This window comes from Myotis nattereri (genome assembly GCF_964212035.1).
Source record: "Myotis nattereri genome assembly, chromosome: 15".
Taxonomy (NCBI): Eukaryota; Metazoa; Chordata; class Mammalia; order Chiroptera; family Vespertilionidae; genus Myotis; species Myotis nattereri.
In genome coordinates, this window is record NC_138090.1 from 7,370,429 (window position 1) to 7,391,562 (window position 21,134).

Sequence of the window (21,134 nt, forward strand, 5' to 3'; positions counted from 1 at the left end):
TGCACAGCCCTGAACGCCTTACAGGGCGATGGCGCGATCTAAGAAGAAATCTGTATTTTGGTCTTCCGCCCCAGCTCCTCACCAGAGCTCTTAAAACCTTTGTCATTTTCTAAGCAGTAAAAGGGGCTAGGAGCCTCTTTGGGCCTGGGGTTTGAACACAGAGCTCCTAAATCCTCTGGAATGTCCTGGGTGATAAGAGCCTTTTGTTCTAATCAGTGACTCCCCTCCCCCCCTTTGGATGGGGGCTGGTCACCAGAAGAACCGAGCTGTGATGAGAAGCTGGAATTTTCAGCCACACTCCTCCTCTGGGGAGGGCAGAGGGGCTGGAGCCTGAGTTAATCATTGATCCTGCCTACGTGATGGAGCCGCCCTGCAAAGCCCTCAAGTGCCGGCTTGCAGGCTGGGAGAGCTTCCAGGTTGATAAACATCCATGTGCCCGGGCGGTGGTGCGCCCCAACTCCACGGGGACAGAAGCTCCCGCCCTGGGGACCCTTTGGGACTGGGCCCTATTGCTCTCCTCAGCCGCTCATCTGTACCCTCTCATCTCCTCTGCTATGTAATAAACTGGTGGCCGTGTTTCCCTGAGCTGAGTGAGCCAAGACAGCCAGTGATCGACCCTACGGAGGGAGCCTGGCAATGCCCAGTGTGGAGCCCAAACCGACGTGGACTGGCAACTGGTGTTTGGTGTTCAGTCTGTTGGGCCCTTAACCTCGGGGTCTGGCCCTAACTCCGGGCAGATGGGGTCAGAATGGAATTGTAGGACAGCCACCCAGCAGGTGTTAGAGAACCGGTCCCTGTGGGCAAAGCCCGCGTCTGCTGTGGAAGAAGAAAGGCTCGCTGGCCGGTTTGTACTCGTATCTGCGATTTGCTCTCACAGCCCACCACCAGGCAGCCTGCTGGGAGGGGGGATGACACTTCCGCCTACCCTCTCTGATGGTGGGAGGCGCCTGAATCACCACGAATCTGACAGGTCGGTTTCCAATACCAAGAACAGAGGCCCCAGGCGTGGGAGGATGCTTTGTGGGGCAAGTGAACACGAGGGCAGTCAGGCGGCTTTGGAGGGGGACTCGGAACCCAAAGGCTAGAGTGCGTGGATCTGTCCCTACTGTGTTTACTGCCTTCCCTGTATTCCCTCCCCAAACATCAGGACTCAAGACTTAAGATGTAAAGGAAGAAAGCGATGACAGAGGCTTTATAGGTACACCCTCATGCAATAGTGACGCTCTCCACCCCTGTAATGAGGGTTCTGTCCAATGCGTTTCCACTCCCCCCGCAGCTTTTTTATTTTTTTGCTTTGCTTCAGACACCATGGAGACCAAGAGGCACATTTTTTCCAAGGCTCATGCTCCATCCAGATGTCCGCTGCCTTGTGGGTTTACAACTGGGAGCGCCCTGCGGCTTGCATTATGGGAAAACGTGTAGCGATGTAAGCTACCTGCTAGGCAGGGTTTTGTAGAAAGGGAACTGCAGGTGTTCCGGGAGGAGACCGGGGAGGTTGCAGATGTGCCCCGTGGGGGGGCTGCTGTATGCCTTCTCCCCTCCTAGCATCTGGCCTTTCTGCACTCGGAAGCTATCCCATCAATTCTTGTTCCCTCCAGTTTGGAGGAGCTTCTCAAGTGACAGAAACATCACAATCATCAGGGGAAGCTGTTAAACATGTAGATTTCTGGGCCAGATTTAGATCTCCTGAAAGAGAATCTGCATGTTAATGAGCTGGGCCCCACGAGCCTGCATTTTAATAGGCCAGGGCGCAGTCATCTAAATCGAACTGTTTTAAAATTGAGAAATATAATCAGAAGAATAGCTTGGTGTACGTAATTGAAATAGTAATGAAGCGCACACCCCTGTGTGAACACGACCCCGGTGAGGACACAGAGCCTCGGGGTCCCCGGAAGCCCCCTAAAGGGGGGTGGTCACTTGTGTCCCCAACCCCCCAACGCTAGGTGAAGCACTCTCCTGAGCTTCGAGACACTGTCCCCTGCCTCACTAGAGGCTGTCGTTATAAATGCATCCCAGAACAATATATTCCTTTGCCTATTTAAGAATGTTGTGGGGCCCAGCCGGTGTGACTCAGTGGTCGAGCGTCGACCTATGAACCAGGAGGTCAGGGCACATGCCCAGGTTGCGGGCTCAGTCCCCAGTGTAGGGTGTGCAGGAGGCAGCCGATCAATGATTCTCTCATCATTGATGTTTCTCTTTCTCTCTCTCCCTCTTGCTGCTTCTCTGAAATCAATAAAAATGTATTTTTTATAAATCCTGTAGAAATGGGATCGTCTTTAATATATTGTGCCTTGCTGTTCTCGCTCTGCATTATGGTTGTGTGGCCGCCCTGCGGTGCTGCCCCTCGCTGTACTTTGTCACTCTTCAAGGCTGCGTAGTATTCCGTTATGTGGAGATAACACACTTGATCTATTGTCAGGCTCATTTTGTTGATGAGGAAACAGTGGGCCAGAAAAGTCCAGTAACTAAAGGGCCCAGAGCTGGGGTTAAATAGGCTGACTTTGAAACCAGCTTCCACCGCCTGGGGCATCACTGTGTGAGCTTGGCCACTCTGATCTTTGTGCCTTGGTTTTCTATCTGTGAAATGACAATAATTGCTCCTGTTTCCATGTTGTGATGATTCAGTAAAACAAGTACATGGAAAGTCATTAAAACGTTGCCTGGCCACTCAAAACACTTTCAGTTCAGGAATGGGAACTGGGACTCTTTGTACAGTTTCAATTTCCCATGAGCACGTATTACTTTTATGTCCATTAGTTCAACACAAACCTTTGCCCCATAGCTTTTCTTTTTTTATTAAAAAAATATATTTTTTTATTGATTTCAGAGAGGGAGAGGGAAAGAAACATCAATGATAAGAATCATTGGTCAGCTGCCTCCTGCACACCCCCTACTGGGGATGAGCCCACAACCCGGACATGAGTCCTGACAGGAACCGAACCGTGACCTCCTGTTCATAGGTTGACACTCAACCACTGAGCCTCGCAGGCCAGGCTACCCCACAGCTTTTCAGCCTCAGGCCCTGGAGTTCAGCTAATGTGTGATCAAGGAGCGACAAACCAGGAAGCCCTCACTGCGAAGGCAGAGCTCAGTCTAGCCCAGCCGTGGGCAAACTACGGCCCGCGGGCCGGATTCGGCCCGTTTGAAATGAATAAAACTAAAAAAAATAAAAGACCGTACCCTTTTATGTGATGATGTTTACTTTGAATTTATATCAGTTCACACAAACACTCCATCCATGCTTTGGTTCCGGCCCTCCGGTCCAGTTTAAGAACCCATTGTGGCCCTCGAGTCAAAAAGTTTGCCCACCCCTGGTCTAGCCCCTGACCCCTCCTGAGGGGGACATGATCCGACCTAATGTCCTCTACAAAAGGGCACAGCCAACCCCGCAGGAGGCAGGGACGCCAACACCAGGGAGGACAGGGCTGGCCTCTGACTCCCGTCTTGGGATCGGGTCCTCATTCTGCCCCTGCCACTCTCAGGGGCTAGCCCGTACCTCTCAGGCAGCAGTGCCCTCATCAGGGCGCGAGGGGCTCAGAGGAAAGATCCAAGACCTTTTCCCGTGAGTTCCGACCCCGAGCTGTCGAGGTGCCAGGGAAACCCGCTCGGGTTCTCTGGTGCCCACTTGTCTCCTCCAGAGATGCCCAGGCAGGGGCTGGCCTGGCTGCAGGGAGGCAGCCCACGGGCCAGTGGCAAATAGGGGCCCTGGAGGGTCTGCCCTCCCCCAAAACGAGCCCTGTTGGGAGTGGCTGTGCACCTGTCCCCCCCCCCCCCCCCCCCGAGTTCATGCTGTGAACTCACTCCCGCTGGGAAGGTGGTTCCTCTAAAGCGCCATGACTGCCAGGAGCTAGATAGGTGCCTGCCCGCTCCAGCTTCCACAGTCTGAGGTCACTCTGGTCCCCACAGCCTGTCCTTCCCGCCCCCTCCTGTGGCCTCACCAGTCATCTTCCTGGTGAGCTGGGAGCCAAGGGCCAGGCCGGGCAGCCGCTGGTGCCACCATGCGCGCTGGCCCAGGGCCAGCTTAGATAATTCATGGCATCACCCTGACGCCCCCTCGCTTCCTCTCGGATGGCTATGAGAAGCATCTGGAAAGGCAACAGCTGCTGCCCTCCACCCCGGAGAGGGCGGTGAGGTAATGGCCATACATAGTCCGGCCAGCGCGGTGAAGGGGGCTGTGTGTGGAGGAGAGCGCGTTACTGTCTTTCTCGGGCTCCAGGGCACTTCGCTGACACCCGGCACCAAGGGGAGAGGAGAAGTTAACCCGCTTTCCGGCTCCACAAAAGCATCTTTCATCCACAACAGACTCCAGATTGGAGGGAAGACCTCACTCCACAGTGGCCAGAGACAAGCAGCTCTGTGAATCCCCGACCCCCCCTCCTTTTTTGAGGTTCCCCCTGAGACCCAGAAAGCTCCGGAGACACATGGAGTCTAAGGCAGGAATGGAAGCACGGAGACTCGGACAGCAATCAGATGTGACGCGTTGGCCCTGAAAGAGCAGTCACCTGGTCTGAACGGCCGGTGGCTCGCAAAGGAGAGGGCGGCCCCCAGGGGGAAGGGGCTCCAGTCTGGTCGTTAGCAGGAGACAAAGGGCCGAGTAGTATGAGCTGAGCCCACCTACATGCCAGGCAGCGAACGACTGAGGGGAAATGGAACTGAGCCATGAGGTAGAGAGGGGCACCTTTGTCCACCCTCCCCTCCCGCAGCCCCTGCCCCCTCACAGACTTGGCCGAGCTGGCCCGGAGCAGGCTCCGAAGAGGACGTGGAGCAGGTGCCCTCACCATTTAACTGCTCAGGAGGCAGGAATCAATGCCGACTGGCACTGCGTGCTCTCACCTCTCATCAAAGCCGAAGCGCTCCGCCCACCACCCTGGCCTCTCCCGGTGGAAGGGAGAGCGCAGTGCCTAGGATGGCCCTTCGTTCCTTCCGACTTCCACGTTTCTATTACATAAATGTTACCTTTTGAAAAATATTCTTCAGTGTCCAACAAAGCATCCAGGGGGTACCATAACCATTCTCTCCAGATGCAATCACTGTGCTGTGTCCTTCAAGGTCATCTAGGTGCATCTACATGTGCTCTTGTCTGCGCCCCAACTGCTTCCCCAGGCATGATCCACATGTAGCACGGGAGCGAAGGGTTTCACGTGCGTAAATTAATTACCTGTCTGAGCCAGCGTGCCCCAGAATGAGTGCGAGTGGGCAAGTGCAGGAGGTTTCAGGTCTCACGTGATTCGTGCTTAAAGAAGCCGCTTTCCCCGAAGCCCCCAAGTCCAGGCAGGTACTTCCTGTGGAGCCTGAGTGGGAGGTGGTGCCCGCCCCAGCGCTGGGGGCGCTGCTGGCACAGAGACAATCGGACTAGATGTGCTTGGTCTTCAGTGACTCAGGAAGGTGCCTCGCTTAGTCCTGCACCATTCCTGGGTTTTTCCACTTGTTCATCATGAAAGTTGTTCCAAGTCAGTATCTATAGCTCAGTCTTGTTCTAAGCGCTCACTGCCAGCTATTGCACAGCACGAATGCATGGGCCGGTCTTTGGAAAGAGTTCTATTTTCATCCCACAAAGAAAAGAGAAACGTCACCATTAAAAAAGACACAAACGAAGAACAAATGTACAAACCAAGAATATAACATTTTATTCATTTCCAGATTATGAGTATTACAAGCATATACATATATTTAGATAATATATAAAACAAAGAACAAACCGTAGAAAGAGATTTTGGTCTGAAATGGACACCTTTAATTCTGTAAGCTCGTGGGAAGTTATCTCCCACGCGCTGGGGTGGCAGCGGGAAAAACGCCAGGAGCCCCGCATCCCCACTGTACTTACGATGCGTTACGTACGGCATGGTCACTGTGTCCGCGACAAGGGACACCAAGGAGTAGACAAAAGAACCACAGCACAGTGAACTAATAGAAATATTTGTTTTTCTGCATTGTCCTCCAGATAGTTTCCTTTAAAACTAAGAGTCAGGTCCAGGGTCTATCCCTTGAGTTGCATTCCAGTTATTGCTGAAGGGGAAAAAGAGGCATCCATTCAAGTTATCAGAAATAGATGGTCAGTGCCCTGATCCCCTAGCTCTGTGGCACGCAGGATGCTGAGCTGCAGGAAATGCACACGTCAGCAGCAGGCAGGTAGCGCTGCCATCGTGTCAGAGGAGAGAGCAACGGGCTGATAAAGAGGTTCAATGGACCCTGGCCAGTTTTTCTCAGTGGTTAGTGTTGGCCTGTGGATCAAAGGGTCAAGAGCATGTACCTCAGTTGCGGTTTGATCCCCAGCACTGGTCGGGCATGTGCAGGAGGCAACCAATTGATGTGGCTCTCTCACATTGATGATTCTCCCCCCCTCCCCGCTCCCTCCTCCCTCCCTTTCTCTCTCTCTAAAAATTAATGGAAAAAATACCCTCTGGTGAGGATTTTTAAAACAGTGGTTTGATGGGTGCCTGTGACTCCCTGCACCCCGAACCCCCAGGAGGGGCAGGATCACCTGTGGAGGTGGAGGAGCACAATAGAACCTTCCAGGCTCATTCCTGACTCGGTGCTGGCGGCGGGAAGACTCAGGTCTTACGATGGAAAGGCACCCATTCTCCACGCCAATGCAAAGAGGCCGTGCAGCCGACCAGGGCAGAGCACTTTCCAGGACACAGCCTCCCGACCCACCGCCTGGCCTTCCTCAGGGGTCCTGGCTGCTTACCTTCCCCTTGTTCTGAACTGGGAGGTAGAGTTTGAACTCCGCTGGCAGTTCATCTTCTGAGTACAGTCTGTCTGAGAAGTAAACCCGGCGGATGCGGCAGTTGGCGTGGATCTGTGGGCGCCAGGCTTATTTTGAGAAACTCAACGTAACTGTCCTTCCTCATCTCCCGGTCCTCCTAGAGCTCCCCCACCCCATGGTGCTGTCCAAGCGTCATCCCCTGGGCGTCTCCTGCTTGGCCTGGGGTGGATTCTGACAAGAGGGATTTGCTCGCCATATTCTCCCGCTACCTCTGAGCAGAACCCCCTGCACTTGGGGGCCTGATCCAGAAACCCACTCTTCTGTCATGTGGACCCAAGCCAGTGACAGAGCACCCCCCGTCCCACAGGGGCTCCATCTGGAAAGGGCCTGGCACCTGCACTCTCAGGGTCTCGATGTAGTTGGTGCCGTACGCCCGCCGAGTGAAGTCGGACAGGTTGAACTGAATCTGGTTCCAGCCGTCATCCAGCCGCATGGGCATGGTGCAGATGAAGGGTTTCACCCGGGTGGTGCTCTGGTAGTTACTTGCCCGAAATCGCCGACGCACATTTTTGTCATCTAGTACCTGTGAAATGGAGACAAGAGTCACGCTCTCTCCACCCTGGAAGAAGCTAGCAGTCTGGGTAAGGCAAGGACCTGAACTTCCACAGCCCTGATTTCCAAGGCTGAGGCCCAAGGGAGGATAAACAGACCAGACACAGGTCACACTGGATGCAGATGGCCTGGAAGGCGCAAGTTTATCTTATTTGTTGCCAAGACAACACCAGCTGCTTATGACATATGACGCACCCACCCGCCAGGCTCTCAGGCCATAGAATGACTTCATAAACATTCTTCCCTTTGAAAATAAAAACTACGAGAAATAGCCTGGCCAGTGTTGCTTAGTGGTTGAGCGTGGACCCATGCACCACATGGTTCAATTCCAAATCAGGGCACATGCCCAGTTACAGGCTTGATCCCCAGTAGGGGCGTGCAGGAGGCAGCCACTAGAATAGAGACCAACAATAACTCAGTATTAAAGTTACTCCCCAAATGAACACTACTCTAACCCTTAAGTTTTGAAATCTTATCGCTATAGTTAAATTTACCGATTCTTTAAAAACTCGGCATTAAATTATGATTACTAATACCAAATGTATGTCAAAATAACAAGGGCTGAATCAAGTTTACGGCACAGGCAGTAAAGAAGACATTTTCCTACAGGCTGATGGGACACCTCTCTGGCACAGCCAAGAACATGTACATTCATGTGCGCACACTTACCTGTACTTCAAAAGTAAAGTATTTCTTCAGGTTTTTAATAATCATGACAAGGAATGGAAGTTTAATTCCTAATGTCTTCTTTGGGTCTGCAGGGCACGTGATGTATGTGGTGCTGTAGAGAAGGAAATGCCAATAAACACACTACTGATCCTTTCCTCTGTGTACGAACAGCAACAACCCACAGCCCAAGAGGATAAATCGAAAGGCAGATCTACTAGTTCCAGACACATCAGCCAATGAAGCCCTCAAACATTAAGTCAGCTAATGCTTTAAAAAACGCTGCGCCCTGACTGGTTTGGCTCAGTGGATAGAGCATCGGCCTGCGGACTCAAGGGTCCCCGGTTCGATTCCAGTCAAGGGCATGTACCTTGGTTGCGGGCACATCCCCAGTCGGGGGTGTGCAGGAGGCAGCTGATCAAAGTTTCTCTCTCATCAATGTTTCTAGCTCTCTATCCCGCTCCCTTCCTCTCTGTAAAAAATCAATAAAATATATTTAAAAAAAAATAAATTTAAAAAACGCTGGACTCTGGCCCTGGCCAGGTGGCTCAGTTGGTTAGAGCATTATCCCATACACAAAGGGTTGAGGGTTCGATTTCTGGTTAGGGAACATACTTGGGTTGCAGGTTCGATCCCCAGTCAGGACGTATACAGGAAGCAATTGATTGATGTTTCTTTCTCACATTATTGTTTCTCTCTCTCTCTCTCTCTCTTCCCCCCCTTCCTCTCTCTCTAAAAATCAACAAGAACATATTCCCGAGTAATTAAAAAAAAAAAAAATGCTGGACTCTGAAACAAAAGCTCAACATAGGACTAGACACCAACAATAAAATACCTGAAAAGCAAAACCAGACCAGTGGATCTGAGGCAGTTCTTCCAGTGAGAGAAGATCTACTTCTGGTCTAAGAGAACCAACAAATGATAGAAAGCCAAAACTAAGACCATTTTGGCACCAAAACCCACAATGGCCACCCCCAACACACACACACCTTGGTTAAATATTAATAATATCTAATATTTGCACAGCGTTTAACATGTGCTAAGCAGATTCTACTAGGAAGTGTTTTATCCACATTCACTCATTTAATCTGCACAATAACCCTTCAGGAAAGATGTACTGTTATCCCCATTTTACAGATGAGGAAAGAAAGGCCAAGGAGACGAGTAACTTGCCAAGTCACAGCTCTAAGTAGCAGAGCTGGATTCGCACCAGGTGGCCTGACCAGACAGCCTGTGCCTTCGCCTCATGAGGTACCGCCTCCTCGGACAGTGTCTCTCGGAAAATAGAGTTCAACCTACCTGACATTTGTTCCTTCAATCTCCAGCACCAGGGACTGGATGTCATTATCAGTGATTCTTTTGATGTGGCCATTCCGCACCTAAAAGGAAGAAAATTAAACTGGTTAGTACTGAAATATTTGGCAACAACTTTAAGATTCTGAGTGGGACCGTTTAAAGAAAACCACAGTGGGCCAGAGGGCGATAGCACGGAAGTCTGTGACATGCTATGCTGAAGCTTATGTGCAAGCAAACCAGGCTATTACTGCTAGGCCGGGTCCCATCAGCCACCACAGGAATCACAGGGAACTCAGCAACCTATAAATCAGGATCAACTTCTTCCCGAAGAAATCAGCTCCATTCACTCAGCTAACATTTAATGAGTTCCTGCTATGCATTAGAACATTCATATACATTCTCTCACTTAATCCCTCCCACACAACAAAAACCACAAGGCAGGTGGCACTGTTTCCACTTGACACATGTGGACATCGACACCCAGGGAGTGCAGATGCCAGCTCCTAAGTCAGAGCGTCAGGCCGGCGACCAGGCCGGCCACTGCCCCAGGCTGCCTCACTCTTCTTCAGCCAGAAAGGCAGGTGCTGAGTGTCACTGAGGAGGGGCAACCAGAACATAAGCGCTGCTCCCCCAGGTTTACTCCTACTTCATGCTTCCTTACCTTCTCTCCCCGGAGTTTCTACTTTTTCAAGTATGAGCTCAAGTCCCATCTGTGCCCCACACAGAAAGAAGCCTTCATTAGCATTTCCAGCCCACACTGACCTCTCCGACTTGTTTTCCTGCCTTAAATAGCCCACACTACACAATTCAGCTCTTCCTCCTACCTTGTTTTGTATTGTCTGCTGCATATGTAGGAGGTATATGAGGGGAAGGAATCAATATTCGATACAGGTGCCTCCTCTCAAAATATTTAGGAAAGAAGAATTACCTTCAAGCAATCAACTCTTAAGCACCTAATAGGAACAGAGCAGAGATGTGCAAAGATACCTCAGAGACAGGGCTGGACTGCTAGGGCTGAACATATTAACACCTGAAAAGGAGCAACAGCTTTAGAGCAGGACTCATCAGAAAGACAAACATGGTCTTTTTCTAGGGACGGTGAGACGGGCTGTGTTGGGCTGTTTGTCGAATTCAATAATTGTTCATTTGGCTTCCCATTAGATTCCCGTAAGGGAGAGAACAGTGTCCGTCTGATAGATGTATTTTTCTTTCCTTTTTTTGTTAATCCTCACTTGAGGATATTTTTCCCCCACTAATTTTAAGAGAGAGTGGAACAGAGGAGGAGAGACAGAAACATCGATGTGAGAGAGACACATTGACTGGTTGCCTCTAGTAAGCGCCCCGACCAGAGCTGGGCATGGAACCTGCAACCGAGGTACATGCCCTTGACCGGAATTGAACCCCTGACCCTTCAGTCCACGGGCCAATGATCTAACCACGAACCAAACCAGCCAGAGCTAATAGTTGTCTTTTTCACCATAGGTTATTAATAATGTCATCCTATTTTTAAACACCAGTCTCCGAGCTCTGTTACTGTGAACTTGATCCACTCGTGGTGTGCTTGGCGTTCCCCAGGTGACATCTGCTATCACTGGCCATCTTTTTCTACACGTTGCAACTGAGTCTTATCTTCTCAAAAAAGTGTAAGCTCAGGGTAGGGACCAAGTATTAAGCATCATTTGTATCGTCTACAATGCTTAGTACTGTGCTGGGCATACGGTAAGCACTCAAATATTTGCTGACTTCTGGACTTTGTCACTCTAAGAGCTGGCACATATGAATAGTTTCAAGAAGGATTTTAAAACATTCCTGGATAACATATCCACCATGAACTACTAACAGGAAGCCAGAGATCCTGGGTGCCTCACACCACAGAGCCCAGGAGGCTGCCAGCAGGAAGGCTTCCCCACAAATCATCCTTTGGTGCCCACTGTCAGAGACAGACTGCGAGGTGGACGGGCCCGATCTCTGCCAATGTGGCATTTCTTGGTTCTCAAGGCACAAATGTCACATTGACATGCTTCTCAAACGAAGCTGCTGACATCCAATGCCCTCCTGCTTCGGATTCTAGGCCTCGTGCCAAGGGAGATTAAGAGCACAAAGCTTGGATCTGTGTAGCATATGCCACCACTGCCCACCTCATCCCCCACAGGAACCCTCCCATCCAAGTGGCGATAGCCCTCTAGTTGCTGGCCCACAGCTGCTGGGGAAAAGCAGGCGGTGTTGTTGAAGGAGGACTTAGTCAGGAAATTATTTCCAAATCATGTGATGATAAGAGCTGGCAGTATTCTAACAAGATGCAAACACCAATTCTGTAACATACCGCTAATTATTCCCTGTAATCTAGCTTCATTCTTTCCTTAAAAGGTAACTAAGGCAATACTCAAACAGATGATTAAATTGAAAGGATTAAGTATTTAGTGCCCATGGGCTCTACTGCAAAAGTGCAAATTGTTGCAATTTATCCAACACTGTTTCAAAGCACTGGCCGCAGATCTTACATCCCCATGGCCTCCCAGGCCATCCCTCACTCCAGAAGGCCTAGCGGGCTTCACAGGGCGGGAGCGTTAGGGAAGCTGCCTCTATCATCTCAGTGTCGACTTTCAACGACTTCCTAAAGAGAACTTTCTCTCAGCCACATGGCAACAACCACACTCGCAAACTTATTTCTTACAAAATTAATGAATGTGGCCCCCAAACAAGAGAACTCAGGGGAACCGAGGCCGCTTTTGTGAAGGGATGCCGATCAGTCTGGCGTTTCAGCCTGGCGGGTGGTGAGACAAGCCTAGGAGAGTTTTGCTCAAGGAGCAAGCTCAGGCCTCAAAGAAGAAAACACAGTATTCTCACATCCCAAGCTGCCAGCGCTATGAAATCAAATTATGTTGATCTATCAGTGAATGATGATTTTTTCCCTTTATTGAAGTTCAAGGGCTGCAAATACAAACTCATGGGGAGAAAAGGATGGAGGTAGATGGAGATGCAATTAATCAGAGATGTGAGCACTGAGAGGGTGCGAAACCTCCCAAGCCTCTTCTCGGGGCCCTAGAACTAGGATGGATGGGGAAGGAGTGTGGGCAAGCTTCCTACCCGCCTGGCAATCCGGCTCATGTCTACTGCAAGGTCTTCCAGGAAGCAACCCCCTCCTCAGTCCCGCTTCTGACCAACACTGATAACAGGACACATGGCCTCAGAAAGCATCCACTTCCTGTCCTCAGCCCCTTCCAGGTCAGAGGTCGCTCGGCAGGCCGGCTTTGAAATGAAGATAAGATGAGCCGGTCAGCATTTACTGCTCATGGTGGAAGCAGGTTTTCTTTTACTTCCCTCTCTAAATTAGAAAGTGCCAATTATTTGTGACATTAATTCTTTTTTATTTCATAACACATCCCCACTATCAAAGTGTGGCCTATACGTGTTTTATTCCCCCAAATAAATAAGTAAATAAATAAAGCCAATCTTACAGTTGTTAAAAGTTCATCAACTCCCCAAGTGATGAGCTGGAGGTACTTTAGGAGCCTCAGCACCCAGGCAACTGACAAGTGCAGGTCAGAATGGTCCTCAGCCTCTGCCGACACCAGGAAGGGCACATCCAGCCCTTCGTGCAATCACTCTCCCAGGCTTTCCATCGTTGCTGGGGCAACTAATAAGCAACACTGACTTAAGCCCCAGGCAGGAGGGTCAAGCTGAGGGGGAAATACTACTGGGAGGAAGCTGGCCAATGTTCTCTATTTCTACAGGTGCGTTAAAAATAACATAGGAGTGGTTTCCATTTCCTACCCCCACCCATTTCTCTTTTTTTCTGGTTCCACCCACTTATCCTGGCAGACAGCTGAGCCCCCAGCCATCTGGTATCCTAGTCTAAACGACACATGTTCCAATTTACAGTGAGCCATTAGCGCTGTCCGTTTCAGCAAAACCAGCTCTGCTAGGGGCTGGGCTCCCTCAGAAAATGGGCAGAGGGAGACCTCTGTGGGGACAGCTGGGCATAACTCCGCCGCAAGGCCTTGGCCTCCCAGGCTCCAGCGGTCACTCCGCAGGGCAATCAGACAGCAGCCAGGCAACTCTGGGCGCGTGCAACACACCCTGAGCTCAAGTAAGGACAGTGGTGTGCGCTGTTAACCAGTACCTTTGGAACAGCGCCTCCCCAGGGCAAGTGTCACTAAAACCAGGCCTTTGCCCAATTGTAGGAAAAGCTGTTACTCAGAACAATGGAGAACACCATCAGGCTGACCCAGGGAAAGTCTGGAAAGAAGAGTTTTCCTACCTTCACGTCCGAGTGCTGTCAATTCTACCACTGGAAATTGCATCAGTTTAGCATGGACCAACAAGGTTCACGCATTAGAAGCTGGGGTGTGGGAGCTTCTTTCTGGAGACTTCGTTCACTTTTTAAATTAGGAACAGGAAATGGGAATCTAATACCATCCAGCAACAGCCACAGAGACTCTGGTTCTAATATTTAGCTTAGGAATAGGGGAGGAGCAGCAGCTGAGAGAGCCGAGGTGAGAGGAGACAGACAGAAGCCTGTAGCAATTAACATTTTCACCTACTAGGCTTTTAGGATATTACCAGTGAGGACAGAGAATGATGTGTTACACAGGCAGTCAGTAGGAACAAAGCTCCTGGTATTTTCTTTACAAACCAGAAATAATGTTTACAGTACACATAAGAGTCCTTTAATCAATGTAATACTTACTAGGCCCAGAAATTAAGGAAAACTTAAGAAACCCCTAATTTCTCCTAAGCTCTTGGTTTGAAAAATTGCAAAGCTTATTAGAAAGCTTCCAGTCTAGCCAGGAATACAGATGATAAGAAGCTAATTTCTATTGCCTAGCTGGTTTGGCTCAGTGGATAGAGCGTTGGACTGTGGACCGAAGGGTCCTAGGTTCGATTCCGGTCAAGGGCACATGCCTGGGTTGTGGGCTCGAGCCCCAGTTGGGGGTGTGCAGGAGGCAGCTAATCAATGATTCTCTCTCATCATTGATGTTTCTCTCTCTCTCTCCCTCTCCCTTCATCTCTGAAATCAATAAAAATATATATTTTTTTTTTTAAAAAAAGAAGCTACGCCCTAACCGGTTTGGCTCAGTGGATAGAGCGTCAGCCTGTGGACTCAGGGGTCCCAGGTTCGATTCCGGCCAAGGGCGTGTACCTTGGTTGCGGGCACATCCCCAGTAAGGAGCACATCCCCAGTAAGGATTGTGCAGGAGGCAGGTGATCAATGTTTCTCTCTCATCGATGTTTCTAACTCTCTATCCCTCTCCCTTTCTCTCTATAAAAAAATCAATAAAACGTATTTTTTTTTAAAAAAAAGAAGCAGCAGCAGCTAATTTCCAGTGTGATTGAGGGCCCTGGCCGGGTAGCTCAGTTGGTTAGAGCATCATCCCGATACACCAAGGTTTTGGGACAATCTATCTCCGGTCAGGCACATATAAGAAGCAATGGAAGAATGCATAAATAAGGGGAACAACAAATCAATGTTTCTCTCTGTCTCTCAAAACAATATATTAAAAAATTTTTAAAAACCAACTGTGATTGAGTATGATGAAAAGGAAGGAGAAATTCTGCAAGGGGACAGGCATTAACCCAAGGGAGTGCTTGTAAGCTGTGGCCTAGAGACTGAAGTAGAGGTGGAGGCACAGGTCCCAGCAGAGGGACCAGCAAATACAAAAGCCTGAATGAAGGTGAGAGAGAACACGGCTCCTTTCAGCTCAGTAGGTTCAATAGACGGGCGTCCAGGACAGGTGAGCCAAGGGCAGGTGAGCCTGGAGAACTAGGTAAGTAGGCTCTAGACCAGTGACGGCGAACCTTTTGAGCTCAGCGTGTCAGCATTTTGAAAAACCCTAACTTAACTCTGGTGCCGTGTCACATATAGAAATTCTTTTATCTTTGCAACCATAGTAAAACAAAGACTTATATTTTTGATATTTATTTTATATATTTAAATGCCATTGAACAAAGAAAAATCAACCAAAAAAATGAATCCGCGTGTCACCTCTGACACGCGTGTCATAGGTTCGCCATCACTGCACTAGACCATGCTAAGGGTTTTGGACTGGGAAAGCCATGATAAAATGATTAAATTACGTATCCTGATATCAGAAGTCTGGGCTTCCTATTCCTCAGCATCTGAATACTGAGCTCAAACATAAACTTTTTTACTCTTGAGCAAACCCCTCCGTTTCCTGCCCTATTTAATATTGTATGCTATAACTCTGTTGCTAAGCATTCATATACATCTTCATTTCATCTCCATAACCAGGAGAGGGGGGGGGCATTACTGTAAGATGGGAAAACGGAGGAGTTAAGCACTTGCCCAAGGTCACACAGCAGAGGACCTGAGACAGACCAGGCTACAAATCCAAGGTGCCCGATGACACTCCAGCACTGGGGTTTCAAGGTCAGAGACTACTCCTCCCCTTTAGGAACTTGTAGTCTAGAGGGAGATACCTCACTTACGCTCTCAATGAAATGTTTAAGTTGAGATCTGAGGGATGAGAAGGGGAGAGGGGCTGTGAATCTCAAAGAGCGGGATACAAATGTAACCACACCCACAAATAGGGAGTTTGCAAATTCACTCCTCACATTCATAAGGAGACACAGCGCCTAAACAGAAACCAAGCCTAATTTTTCCAAGATTATTCTTCGCAGAAAACAAATCACAGGAATTCTCTCTCCATAAACTCAGGAAGGAAAATAGTAAAATTCTGTGAAATCAAAATAATAATTGAAAATATGCATTAGAGCCAATATGATGTGCTTACTGGCAAAGGTTGGGATCATTTTGTTGTTAATCCTCTCCCGAGGATATTTTTTCCATTGACTTTTAGAGGAAGGGAGGGGGAGAGACACAGAGAGGGAAACACTGATGTAGAGACACATCGATTTGTTGCCTCCTGCACACACCCGACCCGGAGCCGGGGATGGAGCCTACAACCGAGGTATGCGCCCTTGACTGGAATCAAACCGGAGACCCTACAGTCGGAGGGCCAACACTCTAACCACGGACCCAAACTGGCTAGGGCCAGGGTCACCTCTTGATCAATGTGAACAGTCCTTTCTTTTCTCCATCAAGTTTTGCCCTCATCCCCAGCAGGGAAAATACTTCTCGAATTCTGTATCTCCTCAAATCTACACAATGCCTGTCACTTAGCTGTTGTTCAATAAATCTTTGATAAGTATATCAATTCCCAGGGTTCCCTGGACCAAACTGGATTCCCAACACTTCCTGAGGACCTTATGGTACAGCGAGAAAAGGCACATACAACAAAGCCTGTGCATCTGGACCCAAGCTTTCTCTTTTTCTCCCATTCCTTCCCTTGCCGCAGGGGAAGAATTTTGTTTAAAATGAGTGTTCTTCTACAGCAGCGGTTCTCAACCTGTGGGTCGCGAGCCCTTTGGCAGTTGAACGACCCTTTCACAGGGGTCGCCTAAGACCATCCTGCATGTCAGATATTTACATGACGATTCATCACAGTAGCAACAGTACAGTTATGAAGTAGCAACGAAAATAATTTTATGGTTGTTACAACATGAGAAACTGTACTTAAAGGGCCAGAAGGTTGAGAACCACTGTTCTACAGTTTTCTTTGCCAAAATTTACTCCATGTACTCCACCAGTTGATCTAGCAATGTTTTCACATGTGTTTGTGTCATTCGGGTCCCATCCGACCTCTAGTGGCGTTGTTACGGGACACGGTGTGCCATGGTTACTTTGCTTCTATGTTCCATGTGTAAACATGTTGACTCGTCAAAAAGCGGCATTAGAAAAATAACTACAGAAGAGCGAGCCCAGAAGGGTTCCATGGGCAGCTCTAATCCAGGTTTCACGCCACAGAACTGCTGAGGTCCGAGCACTGAATTCTCAGTGTAAGGTCTCCTCCACCGCGTCCCATTCTCTGTCTCATTGCCTTACACTGGCACTGGTTACAATTCCAAGTTCAAGGGGCACACAAGGCCACTCTCCCCACAACTGAGTCAAGCCACAGCAGAGAAGCCTTGCACAGTTCCGTTTCCTGGTCCCCTGGCTGCGGGTTCTCTTCGCGGAGTCTATGAGGTTTGATTCCACTGTGAACAAAAGCACGCACCAGAAGCCTTAGCGACGTAGGAAAAGGGTGAAGGAACTGCTCTCCTGTGCAATAAATACTCTGGGCATGAGCTCTGGGCAGCGGTGGTCCGGCTCCCGGCTCCCACGTACGCACAAGGCCCAGACCTGTTACACTCCAGTCTTTCAACGACCTTTTCAAAAGGACATTGTGAGCCGCCACCTGCCACCTGGAAGCTGCTCGCAGAACGCAGGGCTCCCCAGGGGTCGCAGGCAGCAGGCGGTCCCCGTTCTCTCCCAATCGCTGTGCAGCCCGACACGCTCACGGGCGGGTAAAGGAAGACAGAAAAGTCGTTCTGAGGTGAAATCCCCAGCTCTGGGCTTCACCACCAGTAAACCTCTTACTCCCGTTATTCCGCATTCACTCTCCCCCGGGGAGAGCATGCCCACGGCTAGACCCTCAGTGACCAGCCTCCCTCCCAGTGAGCGCCGGCCTTCCCGTCTATGAAGGAGAGGGTGCAGCCAGCTGGCTGTGAGGGAGTTTGCGTGAGAAATGAAATGTCAAGGTAACAAAACGCAGACCAACCCTCAGGCTGCCAGACACACACGCCCCCCACTGCACATCTCCAAAGAGTGGACGGGGCCATGGCCTCCTGGGTCAGTGTCGGGGCCATCCTGTGGATGCCCGAAGAAAGACCCTGGGCTTGGACGGGGCTGCGGGTTTATTCATGCCGACAAGACTCCATCACCACCCTGCAATTTCCCTGCTGGAGAAGGCAGGCACTGAGGGGGGGCAGGCCACAGGCCCCCGGTCACCCCGAGTGTGCAGCAGGTGCACGGTCTGACCCGTTTGGAATCAGTAGGGGGGGAGGGGGGGCAAGCGAAGGAAGCCCAAATAGAACTGGTTCTGGAACAAAAGCTCCGTGTCTGGCCCTGACCGGTTTGGCTCAGTGGATAGAACATCGGCCTGTGGACTGAAGGGTCCCAGGTTCGATTCCGGTCAAGGGCATGTACCTGGGTTGCGGGCACATCCCCAGTAGGGGGTGTGCAGGAGGCAGCCCATGATGTTTCTCTCTCACCGATGTTTCTAACTCACTATCCCTCTCCCTTCCTCTCTGTAAAAAATCAATAAAATATATTTTTAAAAAAGAAGAAAAAAAAAAAAGCTCCGTGTCTGGCGCCCAGCACCGCGCCTGGCACCGGGCAGGGTATCCGTCCATATCGGTGAGATCCGTGAACAGCAGCTGCTTTCATCTCTTCGTTTCCAAAACAACCGCCAGCAAGTGTGTGCCTGTCGGACCGTGCGAGGCCCTATGGACTCCGCCGGGTACAGACGGGGGTACAGACCGGGACACCCCAGCTCCGAGGAATGGACGGACCAGGTCAAGTCTGCGGCGAGGAACCCCTGAGCGAACCACACAGCTCGGCCCCTGGACACCTAGACCCCAGCCACTCCCACCCAGACGGCCCCCCGGCTGTTTACACGGCGCCCCGCCCCCGCCCCCCCAGCCCCGGCCTGGCCTCCCCCGGCCCCTGACCTTCTTGTCCCAGATCTGCAGCGGCTTGCTGCCGATGCTGTAGAGGATGGAGAGGAAGCCGCTCTGGAACGTGTTCTTGAACATCTCGCAGGCGGCCTTCTCCTCGGCCGCGCCGGAGCGACCTGGCTACGGACCCCAAGTGGCGAAACAGGGGGGGCCGGCTCGGGTTCGAACAAGGGACGCTGAGCGAGGGGCCTCGGGGTCGACAGCCACCACCGCCTGGACTCGGGGCGCCACGTCCGGGAGCTTCCGCTCTCACAAGAACGAAGCCGGGCAGGGACGGGAACCACTGCAACTGCCGCCCGCGCTGCGCTCCCCGCCTTAAGTGGAGGCGGCGAGCCACCCGTAGCTCAACGTGGATCCCTCCGCCCCCTTGGGCCCGCCCCCTGGGAGCGCGGAGCCAATCCCGCCGTGGGGATCGCGGACTTCCTGTTCCTTCCGCCCGTAAGCCCCGCCCTAGTTCCGCCTCCTCGTGAAGAGAACGCCTTTGCCAAGGGACTATTTTTCTCTCCGTCGTCATCGCACAGCTTTTGGAAGCGTAAGAATACGTGACGATAGAATGTGTTTTCGACACTTGCGTGCTGTCATGGGAACCCGGCGGCGGTGGGGTCAGAGGGCGGGAGGGCCAGGCCCCGCCCCCTGAGGAGCGCGGAGGAGTTACAAGCGGGAAAGAAAAGTGGAGCAAGGCGCTTGGGATGAGGTGCTTACCTGGAACCCCGCGATGCCAAGGAAGCTTGCTGGCTGAGGCCCAGACGAGTGAAAGCAGTAACCTGGGTTGGCAGTAACTGTACTAGGGACCTGTGTGCACCCTTGCTTTCATTGCTAACAGGGTTGCTATGAGCACACCGTGTATACGTGGATATGTGGGATGCAGTCAAAGCAACACTCTGAGGAAAATATATCGCCTTAAATGCATTATTATTATTAGCAAACAAGAAAACCTGAACAATCAGATAAAAGCAGAACTTAATAAAATGAAACAAAATGAAATCAAGTTGGTTGAGTTGAATAACAGCGGATTTTTTTTGTAAAAAAAAATCAATACTCAAAACAGTTTAAAAAAAAAGACATAAAATAAGCTATGGTATTTCGTATGGGAAAGATATCTGAAATGGTGGCGACCACTCACTGAGCATCTCCGTGCACAAGCTTGTGCTGGGTATGGTGGCTGACAGGGAGTTTGCAGCTAACTTCCTCCTCATAATCTATACTAATAAAAGGGTAATATGCTAATTAGACTGGACATCTTCCGAACATCTTCCAGACATCATCTGGACGTCCTTCCAAACAAAGCCACAGTGGCAGGGGCCGAGGCAGAGGTGGTTAGGGGCGATCAGGCCGGCAGGGGGGAGCAGTTAGGAGTGATCAGGCCGGCAGGGGAGGGGAGTTAGGGGCAATGAGGCAGGCCAGCAGAGTGGTTAGGGGCATTCAGCAGGCAGGCAGGCAGAGTGGTTAGGGGTGATCAGGCAGGCAGGCAGGTGAGCAGTTAGGAGCCAGCAGTCCCAGATTGCGAGAGGGATGTCTGGCTGCCGGTTTAGGCCCGATCTGGGTCCCAGATTGTGAAAGGGTACAGGCTGTGCTGAGGGATCACCCCCCTTGTGCACGAATTTTGTGCACCAGGCCTCTAGTAGCTAATAATAGCTAACATCAACTGAGTATTTATGTGTCAGGCACTATACTAAGCGCCTTAGCCTTTATTAAATCATTTAATCCTCACAGCAACCCCGTGAACAACTGAGCCAGAATTTCCAGACATTGGGTTGCGGGGGGGGGGGGGGGGGCGGGGGGGAATATGGATTTTATTACAGCAAAAAGTCAAAACATTCTATATGAAACTGTTATTCTTGAATTATTTCTGGGGACTCTGTATACTTTATGCCAGTGAACAATTTATCCCTTGATTGTTATTAAATTTCTCAAAATATCCTAGGGGGAAACGCGCTTAAGTGCCCTGAACAGATATCCAGCTCATCAGTGAGCAAGCTGGTGGGAGAGATGAAAGTGCTTGCTTCTCCTCATCCTCAGTGAGTGTCCACATGAACTGTGTTCAGTTCTTCCTTCTGTTAGGGTTCACAGCTTATTGTGATCACAAGCCTTGGCTATAGTAAAGATTATTCAATGAAAGGATTAAAGAACATGAATTAGTGTTTAGTGGACATGTTTTGCTCCTATTGTAGACTTAATTTTGGCATGCTTCTTCCAGATGCAGTACCGCCATCATGACAGGCACACAATAAATAAATGAATGAATGAATGAATGAATGAATGAACTAGAGCCGAA

At 50.4% G+C, this 21,134-nt stretch overlaps 2 protein-coding genes across 2 annotated transcripts in view; one reads left to right on the forward strand and one right to left on the reverse strand.

Moving 5' to 3' along the window:
• The window catches only part of NLRC5 (NLR family CARD domain containing 5), a 940,085-nt gene that overhangs the window by 698,516 nt on the left and 220,435 nt on the right, over nucleotides 1–21,134 (forward strand). The gene's annotated exons all lie outside the window — the stretch shown is intronic.
• On the reverse strand, nucleotides 5,605–19,181 carry CFAP20 (cilia and flagella associated protein 20). The gene is made up of 6 exons (XM_081108515.1): nucleotides 18,854–19,181; nucleotides 9,284–9,363; nucleotides 7,988–8,099; nucleotides 7,101–7,289; nucleotides 6,689–6,799; nucleotides 5,605–6,006 (listed from the first exon to the last, which is right to left on the reverse strand). Exons 1-6 carry the CDS (start codon nucleotides 18,935–18,937, stop codon nucleotides 6,001–6,003), a joined length of 582 nt encoding a protein of 193 aa, XP_080964641.1. The 5' UTR covers nucleotides 18,938–19,181; the 3' UTR covers nucleotides 5,605–6,000.